The sequence below is a fragment of the Schistocerca gregaria genome, chromosome 5 (genome assembly GCF_023897955.1).
Source record: "Schistocerca gregaria isolate iqSchGreg1 chromosome 5, iqSchGreg1.2, whole genome shotgun sequence".
Taxonomy (NCBI): Eukaryota; Metazoa; Arthropoda; class Insecta; order Orthoptera; family Acrididae; genus Schistocerca; species Schistocerca gregaria.
In genome coordinates, this window is record NC_064924.1 from 645,561,001 (window position 1) to 645,583,745 (window position 22,745).

A 22,745-nucleotide genomic window follows, 5' to 3' on the forward strand; every position below is an offset into this window, starting at 1 on the left:
CTATTCGGTAGGTTTGGAGCCGTCCCCCGCCGTGAAGGGGAACTCCACCGGCGGAGGATGAAGAGGGGCGAGGCAACGGAGAGTCGTGGCCTGCGCCACCTGACGGCGTTATCAGCGGCGTAACGATGCTTCCGTCTGGGGTAACTCTGTCCCCAGCGTGTGGTCCGGGTCCTCATCGACGTCCTCACTCCACACCATTGAGGGCGCTGTCGTTGTGATGGTCGTACGTTCCACTTCGGTCGTAGGGGCGGAGGACGTCTCGGCGGCAGTCGCATCGGTGGAGTCCATTGGTTCAGGAGCACCTGAGCGAGCCAGTAGAGTTGGCATCGAAACATCCACAGTCGGCGTCATGTCGTCGTCATTCGTATAGTCGTGTATGTTCTCTGAGGCCTCGTCGTGTCGGACGGCCTCTGGAGCATCAGGGGGAGATGATCCGTCTCGTTCCGAGACCGTACGACGCCTCCTCTTGCGCCTCTTAGGTGAACGTTGTTTGCGGGTTCGTCCCTCTGTGTCGGAAGACGGAAGGGAGTCGCGTCGCTCTGAGAGGAAGGCCGTCGCGGGAACGTCAAATGAAGGGGCGTCCATATGTTCAGGCTGGTGGGTGTCGGAAGTCGTCGCTGTTGGTAGTGGCGCCGTAGTAGAGTCTGGCCTTGAGCGCGACGTGTCAGCCCCAGCGGTATCCATAGCAGCTGGAAGGATCACCGGTACATGGTCCGATGAGCGGCGGCCGGTGGGAGGAGAAGAGAGTGCCGATGCGTAGGTGATCGGTAAAATCGTCGTCGGAGCCATAGGTGCCACGGTAGCGCCTGGCAATTGGGTGATCCGACGCTGAAGACACTCAGATCTGAGGTGGCCTTCTTTTCCGCACCCGGAACAGGTCTTGGGTTGGCCGTCGTATATGACAACCGCTCGGCACCCGCTAATTTGCAGGTAAGATGGCACGTGGCGATGGAGGTCGATGGTGATCTGCCGTACACCGTTAAGAACGGGGTACGTTTGGAATTGTGCCCAGCGTTCGGCAGTGTGGCCATGTACAGTGCCATAGGGGCGGAAAGCCGCGATAACGTCTTCCGCCGGTAGCTCGAACGGGAGTTCGAAAACTCGTATGGTGCGCATTCCTAAGCCGGCATGGTCGACAGTGACCGCTCCGACATTGCCGTCGGCGTGGCAAAAGCGTAATCCATGGTTGGTGTCACGAAGTATTCTTTCACACACCGCGTCGTTGACAACTTTCACGTTCACAGAACTGCTTAATATGGACAAATGGATGCCCAAAATGTCAGAAGCTGGGATCTTAGCAACGTCGCTTAGAAAGCGTTACACTTCCAAGGCCTTTGGTCGTGCGTATTCGTTGCAGAAGTTGAATCGTAAAGTTGATTTTCGAAAACGATTGGCCATGGCTCTAGTGCACGTAAGCGACACGTAAGTGACGGCCGCTGAAATGTAAACAACAGCGAGCGCGCGCGCTCCGCAGGCGGAAACAACAACACCTCCGCACTGCACGGCGGCGAAAGCCGGACTGACCGCTAGACCACTAGCTCCAGACAATGCTTCTAAGTAGAGCGATTTATACAGAATGCAGTAGAGGAAGCACACGATTGACGATGGAGTGACTGAGGAATTATGGAAGGTGGTGTCGCAGCCTAATTTGTATTTACTTATTTGAAATTTACTTTAAAAAAACTGCGATAGTAGAGAGCCATTTGACAGCATTCAAAACCATCAGTTTTTATTAAACTCGTTACAATTAACCTTAAAATAATGTAGTTATCAATTCCTCGTCTACTTAATTAAATAAACAAAAATACAGTCAAATGGTAGTGTGTTCATCTAAAAATTACTGCGGGACTATTGTTTAGCAACAGCAAAAACTGTTTTAAAAACAGACAAACAAAAAAAGGATGCCACGTAATTAGTCGACGTTGCCTTGCACTCTGGCAGTACTTTTGCAGTATCACAGATCGAAACCCGAGGAAAGATGTCAACGCACACTTTTCTAACATTGTTATTGGCACTTTTCTAAGACTGTTGGTGTCTACATTTCGTTCCTGTTTATCAAGTTACTCACAGAATGTACGAGGCAGCCAAATGTTTTTAACATTACCATTTATTACAGTCAAAACTCGCATAAATACAGACAGAAATTTTACACGAGTAATCTCTTGTAATTAAACAGTTTATTATTATGAGTATTATCACGCAATGTTAATCCTTACTCTGTGTATCAGTACACTATGAAAGGCCCCCAGGATGCTGTAAAACTAAGATTTATTAAAAAAAAATTGAAACATCGAGTAACCAGAGGGTTGGCAGAGACGTTGACTGTAAATGCGAGTTAAGGAGCAGACAAATAAACGAAAAAATATTCAACTATTGTACAGTTTGTTTTTTGTTTACTTCACTCTTACAGACTCTCTCATATGTAGAAGGACGATGACGATGAGCGACTTTACATATGAAGTATTGTGAGTTTTGTGTATCATATGTGTGCGTGAATAATGTTATATGGATAAACAGTGTCAAGTAGTTTTTATTTATGAAATAGCCGAAGAGGAAAATTACAGATAGAGGATTTTCGTGATTACGACAAGCGCCAGTGTTCCTGGAGTCCTTCGCCACCTGCAGTTTCAACTAGAAGGTCAGCCAAGTCCGATCGCTAAGAAAAACTAAGATAACCACAAAAATTTTAAGAACACAATCATATTCAGTTATAATTCATTTAAATTTTTAAAAATATATACTACATCTGCTTGTGAAATAATTGTTAAGAATTATCCACTCTAAAAGTTCGCAGATTGACCGCAATCTCTCCTGTGGTGTGTGTACTGTAAGACCTTCAGTACACACACCATCAGATTATTTGACTTGTCGCTCTAACGAAGTACGCGAGTGTCAGCAATATGTCTCGTGGTCTTATCGTGGCGTGTTTATCTTCTGCCGTTAGGTCAGACGATAGAAATGCCACTTGCACACTTAGAGAAGCAGATTGACGGTGACCAACTTTCAACAGAACGTGATTAATTTTCACACACATTTATTAAAATAGTAACAAGCATAAAAATAACTTAACTTGGTTCTGGATGCTATTTACAATTTGGTCCTGGTACGTTAACCTTATTCTCACATATCTCTGACACTTGACAAATGTCTATACCTTTCTCTTCATGTCTATGTACAGGAATATGATAATCTTATTAGGCGCAGACTGAAACTTTACTATATACTGGTACAGACAAACGCAGACTGGTCCAGACAAATGCAGACTGATGCAGACTAAGGCAGACTCACTTTTCGGAGGTCTGTACACTCGTTATAAAACCTCGTGCGTTCATGTATCACTGCGTGAGTGTGATCCGTGAGGAGAAAAGGTTCTACGTTGGCAACAATCTCATTGGCTGCGTTACATATCAATACGTGGATTGCCGGAAGCAGAATTTGGTCTGTCTCTATGGCAGCGCCATCTCATGGTGCGGAGATGGACGAGCGCTGCGCCTGCGCTGTTGTGCTTGGCGGGGCGCGCTCTAGTGGGAAAGTTGTGTACGCGCTGACTGCACGGAACTATGTACACAACATCTCCTTTGACATTTGATCCCATGTTTCAGATTGAGAGCTCTTTTTCTCTTCAGCCTAAATCTTCACAAATAAAAATTAGGTTGAGGTGTAATATTACAGTCGATTTAAACTACACCATAAAATTGCTTTTCATATTAGTTATATTGCATATGTTTGTTAGATTAGTCATCTTAAAGTAGTCGAGACTTCGCTTTTGGCTTCGTTTTTATAAATAATGGCTAACACTGCTAAGGTCGTATTTACAGTCAGAATTCCCTTTGATTAGCCGTGAGATGGAAGGTTTCGCCACAGATATAAGACATGGGCGATTTCTAGCAAATCTCAAATGAAAGCAGATTTTAGGCAGTTTTAAGAAACGGTCTATTGCCGTTACTGACCTACCTCAATCGAAGCTGAGATAGACACCTTGATTCCCACACGTGTTTTCAGTTGATGTGAATGAAGCGGAACATAGGCATCAAAACGTTTGTTACACGTTGCCTAGAGAGTATCTGATTCCAGATTCATATTCCCTAAATCAAGAGATACCGTTTAACATTCAAATCTGTACTACTTCATTCATTTTTCATGAAAATAGCATGGAAACTTTTTTAGTGGTGTTTAACAATATCACGGTAACTGAAACATTGCACAAGCACGTCCAGCTTGACCTTCACTCGCCATGGATTATAGGATAAACGCCACATTATGGTGTCTCTGCAGTGGAAGGTGCGTTATTTGAGAAGGGGCGAAAATTGCTAACCGTCGGACAACACTTTATGCCTGTAGTCAGCCACTTTGCAGTTTTTGAGTTGTTTTGCCCATTGAAAGCGCGCAGCTTAATATGCCGCTGTGTGCGGTGGCGTTTTACGAGGAATCTGTTTCCAAATGTCCACTGCATACAGTTCTCTTAGAAATGAGCGCTCGTAAAATGGTTGATACGGTGGACCTGCATTGAGCGACAGCGATAGTTGCTGTCGTATTTGAAACCAATAGTCGTTGACGACGCTTATACTAGTCTCCCGTCCCTGTCGGTTATGATCTTTCTACGACCCCTCTTCTCACGTCGCTTGAAATGATTGCAAGTGGTAAACGAGTTCTCATAGTTCCAGTTAATGCATCGACAAATCGGTAAACTTCGCTCACGGTGTGATCGTGAGCACGTCCAAAGGCGCTAGTTTCCTCCTGCCGTTCTCTACGTCGACCCATCTCACTGCGCTGATTCCATGCAACCAACTGAATTATTCACACGTCAACAGCGTCATGATGTTCATAAGTCGGGATTTTTACGTCAACGTAACTATTTGTGATTTACTGAACTTCTTCAAAGATGGATAGCATACGTGTTTGTAAGAAAGTGAAGATAATTTGTTCAGGTTTTCTCCCCTATTAATGTAAAGTGAATATTTAATATTTCAAGTGTTAAAATATTTTGTCTTATTGATGTAGTCCACAGTGGCAGAGCACTGCATCTCCCACGGACCAAGCTGTAACAAAGGTCCAACATCTTCTGGGATTGAAACTCCCTGGCAGATTAAAACTGTGTGCCGGACCGAGACTCGAACTCGGGACCTTTGCCTTTCGCGGGCAAGTGCTCTAGCAACTGAGGTATCCAAGCACGACTCACGCCCCGTCCTCAACGTTTGGAAGGCAGGAGACGAGATACTGGCAGAAGTAAAACTGTGAGGGCGGGGCGTGAGTCGTGCTTGGATACCTCAGTTGGTAGAGCACTTGCCCGGGAGAGGCAAAGGTCCCGAGTTCGAGTCTCGGTCCGGCACACAGTTTTAATCTGCCAGGAAGTTTCATATCAGGGCACACTCTGCTGCAGAGTGAAAATCTCATTCTGGATCTTCTGGGATTGTTTTCTCAGAGAAGCTGTAGAGATCCGGCTGTGTGACACACTAATAAAGACAGTGGGTTTCAATTAAGGAAGTCCATGACCCAGCCTTCAGCATGTTCAGAGCACAGTGGCAGTCGACGTGAAGGTCCGCTGCCGCCATGACAGCTGAAGAGCGCGAAAAAGCGTTGTCGCCACACCATCAGTGATCTGCGTCCGGCGCCGAGCGCGGCGCTACTGAAGTCCCTGGATCGACGCCCGACGGTGCGCTCCCCCACCACCGCACCAGGTTCGTGGCCGGAGGCGCGGGCTGGATGTAGCGGGGGTTGGGGTGGCAGCGAGAAGATATAGGGGTGACACCGGCAGGTATCACCCAGTCCTCAGGAACGGCTAACGGCTGAATATGGCCAGAAGTCTCCACACAAAATTACAAAGAATTCAGAGTGAAAACGTAGCTGAAATGGATGTTCAAAATTGTGTTTCTTTCCTGTTTCAATTCTCATCGACATGGACATCTAAAATTTTTGTGCTTCCACCATGATTCTGATTTCCTACCATACGTTGCTCTTAATATACCGGGTGATCAAAAAGTCAGTATAAATTTGAAAACTTAATAAACCACAGAATAATGTAGATAGAGAGGTAAAAATTGACACACATGCTTGGAATGACATTGGGTTTTATTAGAACAAAAAGAAACAAAGTTCACAAAATGTCCGACAGATGGAGCTGGACAACAAAACGTCAGAGACTTGCATGACAATCGTGTATAAAAGGATCTGTAATGTGAGAAAGAATGAGATGCGCCAGCAGTCGCAGCATGTTGACGTTATCTGAAAAGGTGCTTTTAGTAAAGCTGTATTATGAGAATGGGGAATGTGCTAGTCCAGCGTTACGATCCTATCGCCATAGGAAGGGGATTCGAACGGGTAAAGGTCCGTTGACAAATGCAGCTGTGGCGAGAGTGATTTCGAAGTTCGAAGCCACGGGTTGTTTAGACGATAGACCCCGTAGTGGCGGGTTCGCCTATGCGCGGGGAAGTCACTGCTCGTGCAGGCGCACGTCGAACCGGCATTCCATACACTACTGTTTGGTTGGCACTGAGGCGTACCCTCCGATGTTATCCGTACAAAATCCATTGGCATCGTGAACTGTTGCCTGGCGATTTAGTGCAGCGTAGGGCATTTGCGGTGTGGGCGTTTCAAACGATGGCGAAAGATGACGATTGGTTGAGTAACATGTTGTGGACCGACGAAGCTCATTTCACGCTCCGAGGGTCTGTCAACGCCAACAAATGCAGAATTTGGGCTACCGAAAATCCTAGAACTATCGTGGAAATTCCATTGCACGACGAGAAAGTAACGGTATGGGTTAGATTTACCACATCTACCGTTTTCGGGCCCTTTTTCTTCGAGGAAATGCGTGATTCTGGTTTTGTAACTGCAACCGTGACGGGTGAGAGGTACGCCGATATGTTACAGAATCGCATCATCGCCAGCCTGGCTGGTAAACACCTCCTGCAACGTGCGATATTTATGCAGGATGGCGCTCCACCCCATATTGCTAGACGCATGAAAGATCTTTTGCGCGCGTCGTTTGGTGATGATCGAGTGCTCGGCCGCCACTTTCGTCGTGCTTGGCCTCCCAGGTCCCCAGACCTCAGTCCGTGCGATTATTGGCTTTGGGGTTACCTGAAGTCGCAAGTGTGTCGTGATCGACCGACATCTCTAGGGGTACTGAAAGACAACATCCGACGAGAATGCCTCACCATAAGTCCGTACATGATTCACAGTGCTGTTCACAATATTATTCTTCGACTACAGCTATTGATGAGGAATGATGGTGGACATATTAAGCGTTTCCTATAAAGAACATCATCTTCGCTTTGTCTTACTTTGTTATGCTAATTATTGCTATTCTGATCAGATGAAGCGCCATCTGTCAGACATTCTTCGAACTCATGTATTTTTTTTGGTTTTAGTAAAACCCCATGTCATTCCAAGCATGTGTGTCAATTTGTACCTCTCTATCTACATTATTCCGTGATTTATTCAGTTTCCAAATTTAAACACTTATTGATCACCCTGTACATATATAATGTTTAGATTCATTACACTATCAGTGAAATCCGCAGAAAGAACTAATTCCGCTTGTTGTATATTAGACACAAAGTCGTTTACACATATGAGAAACAATAATGGAAGTAAGCCTGAACCTTGTGGAACGCCATAAGTCATTTCCCCCAAATTAGAAGACTCTCCCCTGATTACATTGGCTGAACTGTTAATTACAAAGTTTTCGTTAAATAGGACAATATACATGTGATTCAAATAGACAAATGCCTTATATAGGTCTCACAAAATACGAAGTGGTGACATTTCGTTAGTAAGTGCTTCTAAAATTTGGCTAATGAATCTATAAATGGGATTCCCAGTTGAGAAATCCTTCTGAAATGTAAATAAGAATTTACTGACTATATTATTGCTGCTCATGTGAGATGCTATCCTAGAAATCATTACCGTCTCAAAAATTTTGAAATATGGTGTCAATAGCGAAACAGTTCAGTAGTTAATAACATTCCTTTCACTTTTCTTAGAGAGGGGTTTAAGAACAGCGTATTTCAGTGTCGCTGGACTGCGCTTTGAGTTAGTCATGCATCACAAATTTTAGCCAATATTACTTGGGAACAAGTGTTTAGTATGTCAGAAACCATATGAAATCTATGTGAGATTTGATTTCTGAGGGAGTATACAATCCTACGGAACATCCTGTATTGTTATCCATACAGAATCACTCACGTTCAGGAGTTGCTGCATGCTGACCTGCCAGCAAGATAAACGTTTGTTCTAGAATATCTTGCACGCATGAAAGAGTACAATAAATGGCCATGGAATATTCTGTGGACAGGCGAAGCCCATTTGTATCCCCCAGGACATGTTGCTATGCAGAATTTGAGAATATTGGCAACGGAAAATCCACACGAACATCAACCGGTAGCACTTCATTCTGCAAAGGTGACTGTTTGGTACGGGTTAACGGCATCGTTTATCGTTGGGCCGTATTTTTTCTAGGAGATGAGTCGTGCGTTTCCTGTCATCTTTAACGTCACTGTCTTTTGAGAAGTAACGTCTCTGCGGCTCTTCAACAGCGTGATGTGTGGGTAAGATTATTTTTATGCAAGATTGCACTCTTCCGCACATTGCATAGGCGGTGAAGCAGTTACTACAGAGGCATTTTGGAAATGGTAGAATTATCAGCCGCAAGTCCCTAAAGCCTGGCCGACCACATTACCTGATCTTAATCCATGTAACTTCTGGCTATGGGGTTATCTGAAAGATGATGCGTTCAGTGCACAATTAAGAACATATCTGAGTGGAAGGCACGCGCTACGCAATGCATTCTAAACGTGACTCCCAAAACACCCCAATCTGTTGTGAAGCATGCTGTACCTAAATTTCATCTTGTGGCAAGAAGACGATAGACCGTATATAGAAAATGTCCTGCGCCAGTCTCGCGATAGTTAGAAACCGATGTCATTTTGCTTTTTAGGTCTTTTTGGGCCAGTACAATTAAAAGCCGCTGTTATTTTCCTTTATATGTGGTTTTTGGCCTCAGGACGATTAAAAACTGATTTTTACCATCCGATATGGTACGACATGGCCTTGGTGAATGGGCTTACCAAATTAACAGTGCCACAACTGTTGAAAGTCATTCACATTGAACAATACGGACGCTGATGGTACAGTGCGCAAATCAAACTATATCCGTTGGATTGCGATTCATCTGTCATTTGTAGCCGTCCCCATTTACGTAAAGATGCTTACAGTGTCATCTGTTGGCGATTTTCGTTAAATTTGTTTTGTCCCATGACGTTCCTCTCTGTGTAAGTATGTGCAGTTAAAATTTGAGTAGTGGTTCTCTTTCTACGGCTTTTTGGCAGTGGAATTGAATTATGGGCACCCAGTATTTACTATTTTGTAATAATTGGGTAATATTTACGAGGAGGTATTATTCTGTGACGCTAGCTTAGCACCTTCTGCTTCGCACGCGTAGACTGCATGGTCTGCACAAATTTTTTCTGTTTTCTTTAATCGAATTTTTACGTTGTTCACAAATTGCAACACTTCCTAAACTTTTCATGCTAGGCCACAGAAGCACGGTCTATTTCGAATGTGCTTTTCACCAAAAAACCGGGTCTGGTAGCTGGTGTCCAATGTTTCTGTTAATCATGCCTTTTGGGTTCTTGTGATATTCCCACAGAAACTTTTAGCCTCTGAGACTTGTTTCTTTATATGATCAGAGAAATGAAATCCCAATTTTCATAGATTTAGAATTTTTTAAGTATAACGAACTATTTTCTTTTTAAAGTTTCATCCCCTAATTCACCCCCGTGGGAGTCGTTTTTTTTCGAAAATAGTAGGACACGCATTTTTTTTTAAATTTCCAACAGAGAAGTCAAAGAGAAATGTTCATAGATTTAGCTCCTTGCACAGTGAAATATTTCCGTGGAAACTTTCATACCCTTTTTTACGGCGTTACTGGTTGAAACATGTATTTTCTTTATTTCCAACTGAGAAGCCAAATTGAAATTTTAGTAGAATTGCCCTTAAAATGCCTCCATAATATAGTTGTTTCATCAAACATTTCATTCCCGATTTCACCCTTTTCAAGAGAAATGCCACTTTTCATAGATGTAACCTTAGAAATACAGTAGTAATTCGTCAATTTATTTTCAAAAAATACTTTCACTCACCATTTCACCTCCATAGCGGTTAAATTTCTTAAAGTGCTGAAACATGTCTTTCTTTATTTCTGACCAAGGAATAGAATGCCAATTTTCGTAGGTCTAGTCTCAAAACTGCCTTAATTGTGACATTTTCAAAAACCGTTTATCCGCTCTTTCCCAACCTTAGGGATGGAGTTTAAAGAAAAGTTCTCCTTAAACGACGTCCGTAGTACAATATCAACACCGTCTGTAAATTTCAAGTTTCTGTCCTTAGTGGTCTAGGCTGGGCATTGATAAGCCGGGACAAATATGATTAGACTACTAGATATCTGATATCGCGCCTCCCATGTCCGAGGGGCAACCTCTAGATGGTGGCAGCTTCGCAAGTAGGAAGTTTTGTGCTGCTGATGCGCTGAACTGTCAGGCGATTGGAAGGGAAAGTGAACAACTTCTATCCTCAAAACACTCCGCTACAATACTAATTCGCCTCGAGTTGACTCCCTGTGAGCTGTTCCTCCATTGGCCTTGTGGATAGAAACGTGTATATGCAGTCTGTACTGGAATGTTCACCCCCCAATGAAACAGCCACCTAGACGCTGCTGGGTAGTTCTACTTACGCGAGGAAAGCAGGGCAGCCGACCTGATCCTTCGGGCGTGCATGGCGTATTTCCAGCAAGAACAGCACAGGAGCACCAGCATGATGCCCAGGAATGACATGGCCATGCTCGCCCACGCCCTGAAACACACAAACACCTGTCACAGCCACCAGGCAAGGATTTAGCAGGCTGCTGTCAAGTCCAGTTAGTAATTTGGTATCTGTGGATGTGAAGCTCGTTTGTTAAGCCAGACCTGTAAGGGAAAATTAATACAGGTACAGGTGGAGATGGATGAAATCACGAGGGAGGAGGTAGGCACTGCGTTTATCCCATATACAGGCGCACTCTAGGGGAAAATCACCCGCATTTTGAAGAAACACCGGGTCGGAACTGTGTTTTGTCCTCCGAATAAAACTCGTGCACTGGTGGGGAGCGCCCAAGATGACCAGATTCCGTGTCAGTGTGGCAAGTCGTATATTGGTCAGACGATGTGTACCGTCGAGGATCGATGCCGTGAACACCAGAGGCACATTCGACTGATGTATCCGAGCAAGTCGGCGGTCGCTGAACATTGTTTGTCGGAAAATCACGCTATGGAGTATGACCGCACGAGGATTCTGGTACAGACGTCGAGATACTGGGACAGCGTTGTTAGAGAGTCCATCGAAATTCGCACCAATGACGACCTCATAAACCGTGACTGTGGCTATAATCTTAGCAAGACTTGGGAACCAGCGAGAGTAAATCGAGCAAACGTATAGTTGTGACGACCACGGCGGACAGAGCCATCACACCGACGTCATCTCAGACGCCGTCGCAATCTGTTCCACCACGCGACCGTGGCGCGGGGTGCGGACGGCGGAGGGAGTGCGCCGCGGGCGGAGGGTATTTAAATCGGCCGTACCCGCGACCGAACCCAGTTTCCCCTGGACTGCCATAGCGTACGGATCTCCGTACCGCCACGTTCACAGGAGCTCAGTCCGTCAGTTCGCCTGATGATGGCGACTTGTTTGATCGCTGAAATGTTGTGCCCGTTGGACACTGTAGACCGGCAGTACACCGGTGGATATTTTGATTAATACAGGTAGTTTGCCGGTCGGAGTGGCCGTGCGGTTCTAGGCGCTATGGTCTGGAACCGAGCGACCGCTACGGTCGCAGGTTCGAATCCTGCCTCGGGCTTGGATGTGTGTGATGTCCTTTGGTTCGTTAGGTTTAATTAGTTCTAAGTTCCAGGCGACTGATGACCTCAGAAATTAAGTCGCATAGTCCTCAGAGCCATTTGAACCAATACAGGTAGTTTAGCATCCTTACTGCTACTTCGAAATAATGAAATAGTGTTCGAAATATTATGGATCTTCCATGACTATGCACCCAGTACGTGAAAGGCGTCCCATCCTAAAATCACATAATGAGTTTTCAGCACTAAACAGCCGAGCTCACAATTATAAAACAATAATTTGGAATGAATTATGCAAAACAGTACATAGCAAGGCCCTACATCACAGCACTTTGCTGTATCAACTTAATTTAATTTGCTTTTCGAAATAAGGGCCATAATGCTTTTACGTTTATTTATGGAAAACTGAAATAGCTACTAATATAAAATACTCGCTAGTGAATTGAAGAATACATATATTATTCACGTAGAAACAGGTCTGCCAATTTATACAAGACTACTTTATACCTGTGTATACGTCTTTCGTTTTCCGAATATTTCTGCAGCTTCAGCTCTCTACTGATTGTTTTAATGCAGACAAACACGCACCATGATGACGAACTGAGTGTGGGGAGAAACAACATTGATTTCAGAGTGGGGGTGAACGAGAGCCTTGGCATATGTGAGAGGTAAACTTAATATTGATGCAGGAGGTAATATGTTTTACTACTTTGATTGCTGAACTTTATTAAAAATTCAGTTTACCACGGTCCGTTAGTTAAGGCACACATACATTTGTCTGAATTCACAGTTTTGTCCCTGTACTCCCCAAACAAGTAAATAATGGGGTCTTTGAATCGTGAAACTAACAATTCGGAACCAAGGCACAGGCTTCGGTTACACAGCCGAAACGAGATGACAATACATATAAGTAACATGTATTTATAAAAATCGTTTGCATGACAATCAACACAACGCTAATAAAAATGTCTGAACAAATTAAAGGACTTGTTTGAAGCAATTCCAAAAAAAAAAGAATGTGCATCTACAGCCCAAAATGGTAGTCCCTTTATTACTCAATTTTAAATGGAATAATACTAATAATTTGCACGAAGTTTAGTGCAAATTACTACTAGGCTGAGACGATGGGAACGCTCAATACTTGCCAAAATTGACGGGAACAAGTAGAATCACAACCAAAGAATACGATCGCCAGTTCTTTGCGGATTATGATGCTAATTATTAGTTATCCCAACATTGCTCTCGTAATTTAAACGTAAATTCGTTGTTAGTATTAAGTGAGTTCGTTATGTGTACAGCATGTAAACTTCTCAGTGTAACTAAAATACTTTGTGTAAAATTTTGAAAAAGATTGATTCAATACTTGCGCTGTGATTAACAAGATTCAGATAGTACCTACATGGCAACACAAATGCGCCCCGACATTAAAGCTTACCTGTACAGGTTTTCACAGTTTAATCTGAACTACATTACTAAAGTAACATGATTAGAAAAATACATGAAGTACTATTGAACTCAGAGTAATGATCCAATGCCGGAATATTGCACATCAAGCCATAACAATATTGGTTCAGTAAAATCACAAATAGGCATGAATCTATAAACAAGTTCGAGTATTAATTTGTGTTTTTAAGACTTATCGTGCTTATTAAACAATTTTTTAGCCGGCTTTAATTACTACAAACTGAGTTGGTAGACTGTTCTGTCCGGCGACACTGGCTTAGGTGCAGTATCGACTATCGCTCTTGCGGCCCCATTGCCAGTATCTATGAGGAAGATTGGTTTGGTTTGCGGTATTAAAGGGACCAGACTGCTAAGGTCATCGGTCCCTATGAGGAAGAGTTGGTATCTGTGGGTTTGTGGGTTGTATATATACATGCGGGGTTTACTGGCCCGAGAAGGATGGCACGAAGTAGCTGATTGGTGGCAGTGTCCCGACAAGAGGTGGTCACGAGGTCCGAGTGGCCGAAGCCACGAACTGCATAAGGGGTGGGGGGGGGGGGGCTTGCCCAGAGCGAAGACACGGGAGTACTTCACTGGGGTTAGCGTCTCCTACCTGGCTTCCATCGGCACCACTCCGTAACCGCTACAACGCACCGTGGATCCATGGAACGGCTTGCTGATAGAGGGGAGTAACATTTTGTAATCCTCGTGGTGATTTGTGTCTATGTGACATCTTTATTATTTTCTGGTTTGTAGCCTACCCGCTAAGAAGTGGGATACGGAAGTTATAAGGAATGACCAGATAAGTTTGAAGTTCTCTAACGCTATAGATACAGCAATAAGGAATGGCGCAGTAGGCAACACAGTTGAAGCGGAATGGATGTCTCTAAAAAGGGCCATCACAGAAGATGGGAAGGAAAACATAGGTACAAAGAAGGCAGCTGCGAAGAAACCATGGGTAACAGAAGAAATACTTCAGTTGATTGATGAAAGGAGGAAGTACAAACATGTTCCGGGAAAATCAGGAATACAGAAATACAAGTGGCTGAGGAATGAAATAAATAGGAAGTGCAGGGAAGCTAAGACGAAATGGCTGCAGGAAAAATGTGAAGACATCGAAAAAGATATGATTGTCGGAAGGACAGACTCAGCATACAGGAAAGTCAAAACAACCTTTGGCGACATTAAAGGCAACGGGAATTCCACTATTAAATGCAGAGGTGAGAGCAGATAGGTGGAAAGAATACATTGAAAGCCTCTATGAGGGTGAAGATTTGTCTGATGTGATAGAAGAAGGAACAAGAGTCGATTTAGAAGAGATAGGGGATCCAGTATTAGAATCGGAATTTAAAAGAGCTTTGAAGGACTTACGGTCAAAGAAGGCAGAAGGGATAGATAACATTCCATCAGAATTTCTAAAATCATTAGGGGAAGTGGCAACAAAACGACTATTCACGTTGGTGTGTAGAATATATGAGTCTGACGACATACCATCTGACTTTCGGAAAAGCATCATCCACACAATTCCGAAGACGGCAAGAGGTGACAAGTGCGAGAATTATCGCACAATCAGCTTAACAGCTCATGCATCGAAGCTGCTTACAAGAATAATATACAGAAGAATGGAAAAGAAAATTGAGAATGCGCTGGGTGACGATCAGTTTGGCTTTAGGAAAAGTAAAGACACGAGAGAGGCAATTCTGACGTTACGGCTAATAATGGAAGCAAGGCTAAAGAAAATTCAAGACACGTTCATAGGATCTGTCGACCTGGAAAAAGCTGTTCAAGATTCTGAAAAAAGTTGGGGGTAAGCTATAGGGAGAGACGGGTCATATACAATATGTACAACAACCAAGAGGGAATAATAAGAGTGGACGATCAAAAACGAAGTGCTCGTATTAAGAAGGGAGTAAGACAAGGCTGTAGCCTTTCGCCCCTACTCTTCAATCTGTACATCGAGGAAGCAATGATGGAAATAAAAGAAAGGTTCAGGAGTGGAATTAAAATGCAAGGTGAAAGGATATCAATGATACGATTCGCTGATGACATTGCTATCCTGAATGAAAGTGAAGAAGAATTAGATGATCTGCTGAACGGAATGAACAGTCTAATGAGTACACAATATGGTTTGAGAGTAAATCGAAGAAAGACGAAGGTAATGAGAAGTAGTAGAAATGAGAACAGCGAGAAACCTAACATTAGGGTTGATGGTCACGAAGTCTATGAAGTTAAGGAATTCTGCTACCTAGGCAGTAAAATAACCAATGACGGACGGAGCAAGGAGGACATCAAAATCAGACTCGCTATGGCAAAAAAGGCATTTCTGGCCAAGAGAAGTCTACTAATATTAAATACCGGCCTTAATTTGAGGAAGAAATTTCTGAGGATGTACGTCTGGAGTACAGCATTGTATGGTAGTGAAACATGGACTGTGGGAAAACGGGAACAGAAGAGAATCGAAGCATTTGAGATATGGTGCTATAGACGAATGTTGAAAATTAGGTGGACTGATAAGGTAGCGAATGAGGAGGTTCTACGCAGAATCCGAGAGGAAAGGAATATGTGGAAAACACTGATAAGGAGAATAGACAGGATGATAGGACATATGCTAAGACATGAGGGAATGACTTCCATGGTACTAGAGGGAGCTGTAGAGGGCAAAAACTGTAGAGGAAGACAGAGATTGGAATACATCAAGCAAATAACTGAGGACGTAGGTTGCAAGTGCTGCTCTGAGATAAAGAGGTTAGCACAGGAAAGGAATTCGTGGCGGGCCGCATCAAACCCGGCAGTAGACTGACAAAAAAAAAAAAAAAAAAAAAAAAAAAAAAAAAAAAAAAAAAAAAAAAACACCTACCCGCAGAGTTTTACTCAGTGGCTCTTTTGTTGTAAATATAGGCTGTAGTATTGTACAAAGACATTAGTTGTTTGAAAACTTGTCCATCTATTATTTTGTCTTCCCTTATTATTTTCTGGTTTGCACCTGGCACTCAGAGTTTTACTTGGTCGGCTCTTTGGTCGTAAATACAGACCGTAGTATTGTACTTGACACTAGCTGTTGTTTGAAAATTTGTCCCGCTATTATATTGCCTTTCCTTTCTGGTTTGTACCCGATCATTAATGTTCAAATGAATCAGCCTCAGGTCTTAAATACATTCGGAATAATTGTAGTAAGGCACCCGTTGCCGTTAAACAAAAGAGTGACCTTGGGGTTAGATTTAGCTGTTAACCGGTTCGGTTCTTTGATTATAATTGCATTTCTCAGTTATTAATTACAATATGAACAACCTGTTGCACTAAGCTGTTCATTTCTGTATTTGAAAGGCCGGGTAATAAATGGCATATTTTAGCTATATCTTATGGTTCCACCGAGTGAATTCTCTTGTAATATGTGTTCACAAATAATGGTTTGGCTCTGAGCACTATGGGACTTAACGTCTGAGGTCATCACTCCCCTAGAACTTAGAACTACTTAAACCTAACTAACCTAAGGATATCACACACATCCATGCCCGATGCAAGATTCGAACTGAAGCGCGTAGAACCACTCGGCCACAACGGCCAGCAAATTATGTTTTAAGACGTTCCTTCAGAGCGGTCTCAATAACTGACAATCAGTTTAACGTAGAAAATATTACCAGCCAATTGTCACCAGGGTTATAGTCGAAGTAAAATTGTCGGGAGGGACGGGTTGGGATCCTGTCGTACCTTGGTTGCCTATTGTAATTAACAGGTTGGTTGCTTTGAAGTAAGCCTTGCTGTCATATTGTTACCTAATCTGTTTAACCTATAAGCACAGATGAGCATCTTGACTCCGAAGTTTTCGACATACAGCTTTCAAATCAAAAGTTATGTCATTTGTTTTGAGTAATTCGATAACTCTTGTCATCAATGGTGCTTATATAGTTTTCATGTGTTGCAGGTTATTTAATAAGGCAGACTGTCCAGTTATGGTAGTAAACACCGCTGTTTCACCCGATAACGGTCGGGCTGCAGGCCGGCCGTCTTGGAATCATTGTCATATTGTTTGCTGTTTTGCAGTACAGCAAATCGGATTTCTTTTGCAAATGCTTATTTAATTTAAGGTTTAATGTTAAAAGACTTTCGCTGATTTGTTAATTTGGTACAGAAAAATTTATGGTTATATATTGCTAAATAAACGGTTTGCGTGAAAAGAAAATTAGAATGTTGGGCGCTCCCTCCCACGTTTTCCTTAATTCCAGTAAGTACCACGTCTCATTGGTAGCAGAGCGTAGTTCTCCACCCGTTAGCAGGGGTGGGGGGTTATCACGAATTTCATTTCACGCAACATGCTTCACTTTAAATTTTGTACTTTATTATTTTCGGACATTGGGTAATTATTCTATTTTGTCCACTGCCGCACCGTGGATCCACATCATTGTCCGGGTATTTCGTACCCAATATGGGATGAGCTTGAGTATGAACTGAGCATTAGTCAACAGAATGTTGGCAGCCAGGCTACGGGCAGCGTTGTCAACACCACTCTCCGTTTCTGTCAGCTCGGTTGGCGAAGTGAGCCAAAATTTACAAATTATTGTGGTAAGAAAATCTCTTTCTCCTAAATAATCAAGCAACCGTGAGGCAGGTGAAGCGCATTCATGCACAATTAGTCCACCTGGGCAATAAAGTGAAGGATCGTAAACGTCTAGAACGGAGCCCTGAGCAGTCAGCTCGTTTCATTCAGTTAAATAAGCTTTTGTTTGATTTGCAGATCTAAACTGCAGCTTTAGAATTAGAAAGTGAGGCTGATACAAATAATGTAGAATGTGTTTCTGACAATCCAATAGCCGAATGTGGATCCGCCGTCCGAGGTCTTAAATAGTATTCGGAAATTGTCAATTGAAACCTTAGAAAATATTAAACAGGTATTGTGGCTGCTGGTTAAGTATGAGTCAAATGATGACGCATTAAGGATTCCCCCCCCCCCCCCCCCCCCCGTCACGTATTACTTATCTCACTGTACCCTTTAGCACGCGGTAGCTTAAGTAATCTGCTATCCGAAACCTTACAGCAGGGTAAGACGATCGGGAAACATCGGCAATCGGTTGTGTAGGGTACGTTATCAGATCGTATGCGCTAAGAGCTAGAGTGTAGATATTATTGGCGAGTACAGGACTCCCACGAGTCGTTGTTTGAATAGGTAGAGCGGGTTCGTGAGGCAGTATCGGCACTACGTATGGATGGTCCCGAGGCGAATTTAGTTGCTAATGTGTTGGAAGGTATTCGGCCCGAAGATGGGTCTCGGATCGCACTCTTTCCTCGACCGATCACTCTTCGTGAGTTACATAATCTTGTTAACTCTGTTGTGAAATTGTCCTTTGACGACAACCTGCGAAATGAGTTAATGGGGGACATCACAACTTATATAACTCACCTCCAGAGTGTAGTGTGATACGTAGAGCGCGCGGGTCAATGAAATAATGGGATTGTTTCACATGCGGTACGCGTGATCATTTAGTACGAGGATGCCCATTTCCAAGGACATCTCGCGCTGAGAAATGACGATAGGCGGGGATGGAGTCGCATCCTTCGAGACAGAGGTGGTATACAGGCAGGCACCACGCGTATCTTACCATTTGTTTGTGCGGCTATAGGGCAGGAACGGTTCTGTAGGTTACTAGATTCAGGAAGCCCTGTGTCACTCCTCAATTACGACTGGTTTATTGAATATGGACACTTATGTAGATTATCTCCAGTACGTCCCTCGATTGAGAGACGTCGGGTGATCAATGGCCAACAGTTACCTTTGTGCGGTGAAGTCGAGTGAAATCTTTCCGTGTGTGAATTTACAGGGCCTTTCAAGTTTTTATTAGTTCAGGGACTGGTGCCTGACTTAATTTTAGGGCATGATTTCATCCATAAGACCGGTTTGATGTTAGATTGTGGTACCCGTATCTTTTATTATATATTTTCCCACAAAAACCGGATAGCTCATGTGCTCATGTGGGGAATGGCCGTGAAACCAGTAGTAACACATGACTGCTTGGGATAGACCACCTCTCTAAGCAACAAGAGAAACAGTTAAGTGAACCTTTGGGAGAATTTTCTGACGTACTTTGTGACATTTTGGGAGTCACAGACGTCATAAGATACCATATTCGTGTCATGGACGACGAGCCGGGTTGCAATTCTCCATATCGCTTGCCACCATCTAAGATAAAGATATTGTGGGACAAAATTGAGGGCTTGTCAAAAGATGGAGTCATAAGACCATCCACCTCCCCCTACGCTTCCCCCATTTTTTTAGCACCTAAAGATCAGGGGCAGAATTTCCGACCTGTGGTTGATTACATCCTTCCTACAAAAAGGTAACCATGGAATCGGTGCCACTGCCCGATGTCCACAACTGTTTCACCCGGTTTTCTGGATTATCTTGGTTTACGGTCCTAGATCTTATTTATTTATTTTTATTTATATACACGTCGAGTTCCGTAGGACCAAATTAAGGAGCAAATCTCCAAGTTCATGGGACGTGACAGTATATGAAATTACAACATAAAAGTGTTATGAGATAAAAATAAATGTTCATGAACCCGAAAAATGTCAGTCCACAAGTTTAAGTAAACGCCATCAGCAGTACAATAAGAACCAGCTTAATTTTTCAAGGAAATCCTCGACAGAATAGAAGGAGTGACGCATGAGGAAACTCTTCAGTTTCGATTTGAAAGCGCGTGGATTACTGCTAAGATTTTTGAATTCGAGTGGGAGCTTATTGAAAATGGATGCAGCAGTTTACTGCACACCTTTTTGCACAAGAGTTAACGAAGTCCGATCCAAATGTACGTTTGATTTCTGCCGAGTATTAACCGAGTGAAGCTGCTTATTCTTGGGAATAAGCTAATATTGGTAACAAAGAAAACGACAATAAGGAATATACATATTGAGAGGCCAGTGTTACAATACCCAGACTCGTGAACAGAGGTCGACAGGAGATTCATGAACTTACACCACTTATTGCCCGGACCGCCCTTTCTGAGCCAAAAATATCCTTTTAGGGAAGAGTTACCCCAAAACATAATACCATACGACATAAGCGAATGAAAATAAGCAAAGTAGACTAATTTTCGTGTCGAACGATCGTTCACTTCTGATACCGTTCGAATAGTAAAAATGGCAGTATTAAATCTTTGAACAAGATCCATTATTATCAGATACCCTTAACGGAGGAATCTAAGCAGCTAACCGCCTTGGCCACGGATTGGAATTTATATGAGTTCAACCTGGTTCCATTTGGTTTGTCAAACGGTGCAGCAGTTTTGTCCCGTTTATTGGATAAAATTTTAGGTGATGTAAAGTTGGTGTCTTCAGTTATTTGGACGATGTGGTCATATTTAATGCCTCCTTTGAAGAGCATTTAGAGGAAATCCGGAAATTACTATCCAGGCTCAGGGTTTCGGGGCTGACTGTGAAAGGTCAAAGATAACCTTGGCAGAGCGCCAGGTGTCATTTTTGTGTCACTTGGTGTCCGGTGACGGAATTAGCATTGATCAGGAACGCACTGCGGCGTTGAGGAGTGCTTCGATTCTATCTCGAACATCGTGAATCTGAACTAAAGACAAATAATCAGGCCCTTAGTTGGGTCATAGCTCTTCCTAGGTTCTGATGATTAGATGGGTAGAACATATGACTAACAAGGAGGAACTGAACAGAACTGCGGAGAAAAGAAATTTGTGGCACAACCTGGCTAGAAAAAGGGATTGGTTGGTAGGACACATTCCGAGACATTAATGCTGCTTTCCGCATATATACATTTTTCTGTTCTTCAGTCCGAAGACTGGTTTGATGGAACTCCCTGTTACTCTATACTGTGCACGCCTCTTCTTCACCCCTGGGTATATAGCCAATATTTTTTTGATTAATTTGTGCTGTCTCACGAATAGCTATATATGTATATATAGCTATTCGGAATAGCTTACTAAGGCAGCTACAATAAAATTCAAAATTAACTTCGCAGAAGAAGTATAAAACATATTTTTAACATTTTGAGGGAAAATAAGACTAAAATTTAATTAGTAATGGTTTCAACATGTGGGCATTCTTGAACTGTCTTGTGTTAACCCATTTCTATAACATACCAACCGAGTAGGTACAAAAAACGCTGCTATGCAATGTTGATCGGAGCTGCAGCATTGCTAATAATGTCTTCTCACAATTTGTGTACTGTAAATCAAGGAGGACTCTGAAGTTAGCAAATCTTACACGCTCACTTTTGAAGAAACAAAATTAGCGATATTAAGACCGCCGATGACCAATTATTCTCTACATCCATGAAAAATCTTGGCTTTTTAGTGTAGTGGAATCTGTAACGTTGACATCGAAGGCATGAAAGGAAAGAAAAAATATTAAAAAGTAAGAACTACAAATATAGACTCAGTACAGCAAAGTACTGGTTAAAGCAAAGCTTATATGGGAAGTAATGAATATAATGAGAACTTGAAAACGTTTTTTACTTGGATGCAGTAGGAGAGATGAAATAATTCACTTAAACTGAAATAAACGGCCAGTAACTGGTTATCCTTGAGGAAACTTTAAGCAGTTTGGGTACATAAACACAAAATTATACGACCCATATACTGGCGTATCACGATATATAAGTGCTTAACTATAACCGACTTGAAGTGTATCACTTTCTATGTCTCTCTTGGAACAAACAGGACTGTAACTTGACATCTGAAATTTGTTGTAGTTTCGAAAGTACTTTCCCCTCAGAATTTGTCAATCACTTACAGTCTCTTTCAGTAACTATTGCTGTGCGACATAGAGTGTGCGTATGTGTGACGTTAGACTTTTTGTGCAGATGTGTGGCAAACGTTAAAGCCTTGTGATCACATGAATGACACTTATTTCCATTCTACAAGTAAACACGAGATGCATTGGCAACGAATGACGGAATGTTTAATGTTTTTATTTAGCTCAAATAACAGAACTTACATATTAGAGCCATTCGTATCAGTCACATCCTCTATAAACAACTATATTGTGTCTATGAAAGGGTTACTAAGGTCCTGTTGCCACGAACGACTCATTCGTTAAAGAGCCACATAAATAAATATGCCATATGACGGCTCTCATTTTTCCACTGACAGGGAAAGTTCAATAGTACAGTTATTATTTTCATCGTGAATTTGCAGAGTCTACACTCGTACAGCGTGAAATAATTCGAAAATGTCTTTGCAAAATCTAAGTTCTCATTTTGAAAAAATGAAAAAGTTAACTCAGTTCCGTGCTAAAAACCAGCTACGTGAAATTATACATTAATCATTTTATTACGTTTTAAAATAATTTAACAGACAAAGGAAACGCTCGCTACTGTTGTTAGTATCCAGCGTAGGAGACTGGCGTAATACTGCATGGACACTGTAAAACAGACGGGACTCATTTGCACGGTTCCAT

General features: G+C 42.7%; 1 protein-coding gene across 1 annotated transcript in view; it reads right to left on the minus strand.

Annotated features, from left to right (window-relative positions):
- The window catches only part of LOC126272469 (uncharacterized), a 245,935-nt gene that overhangs the window by 21,732 nt on the left and 201,458 nt on the right, over positions 1 to 22,745 (minus strand). The window contains exon 3 of the mRNA XM_049975347.1: positions 10,733 to 10,851. Coding sequence (XP_049831304.1) covers positions 10,733 to 10,851 — 119 coding nt within the window. The remainder of the gene's footprint in view (positions 1 to 10,732; positions 10,852 to 22,745) is intronic.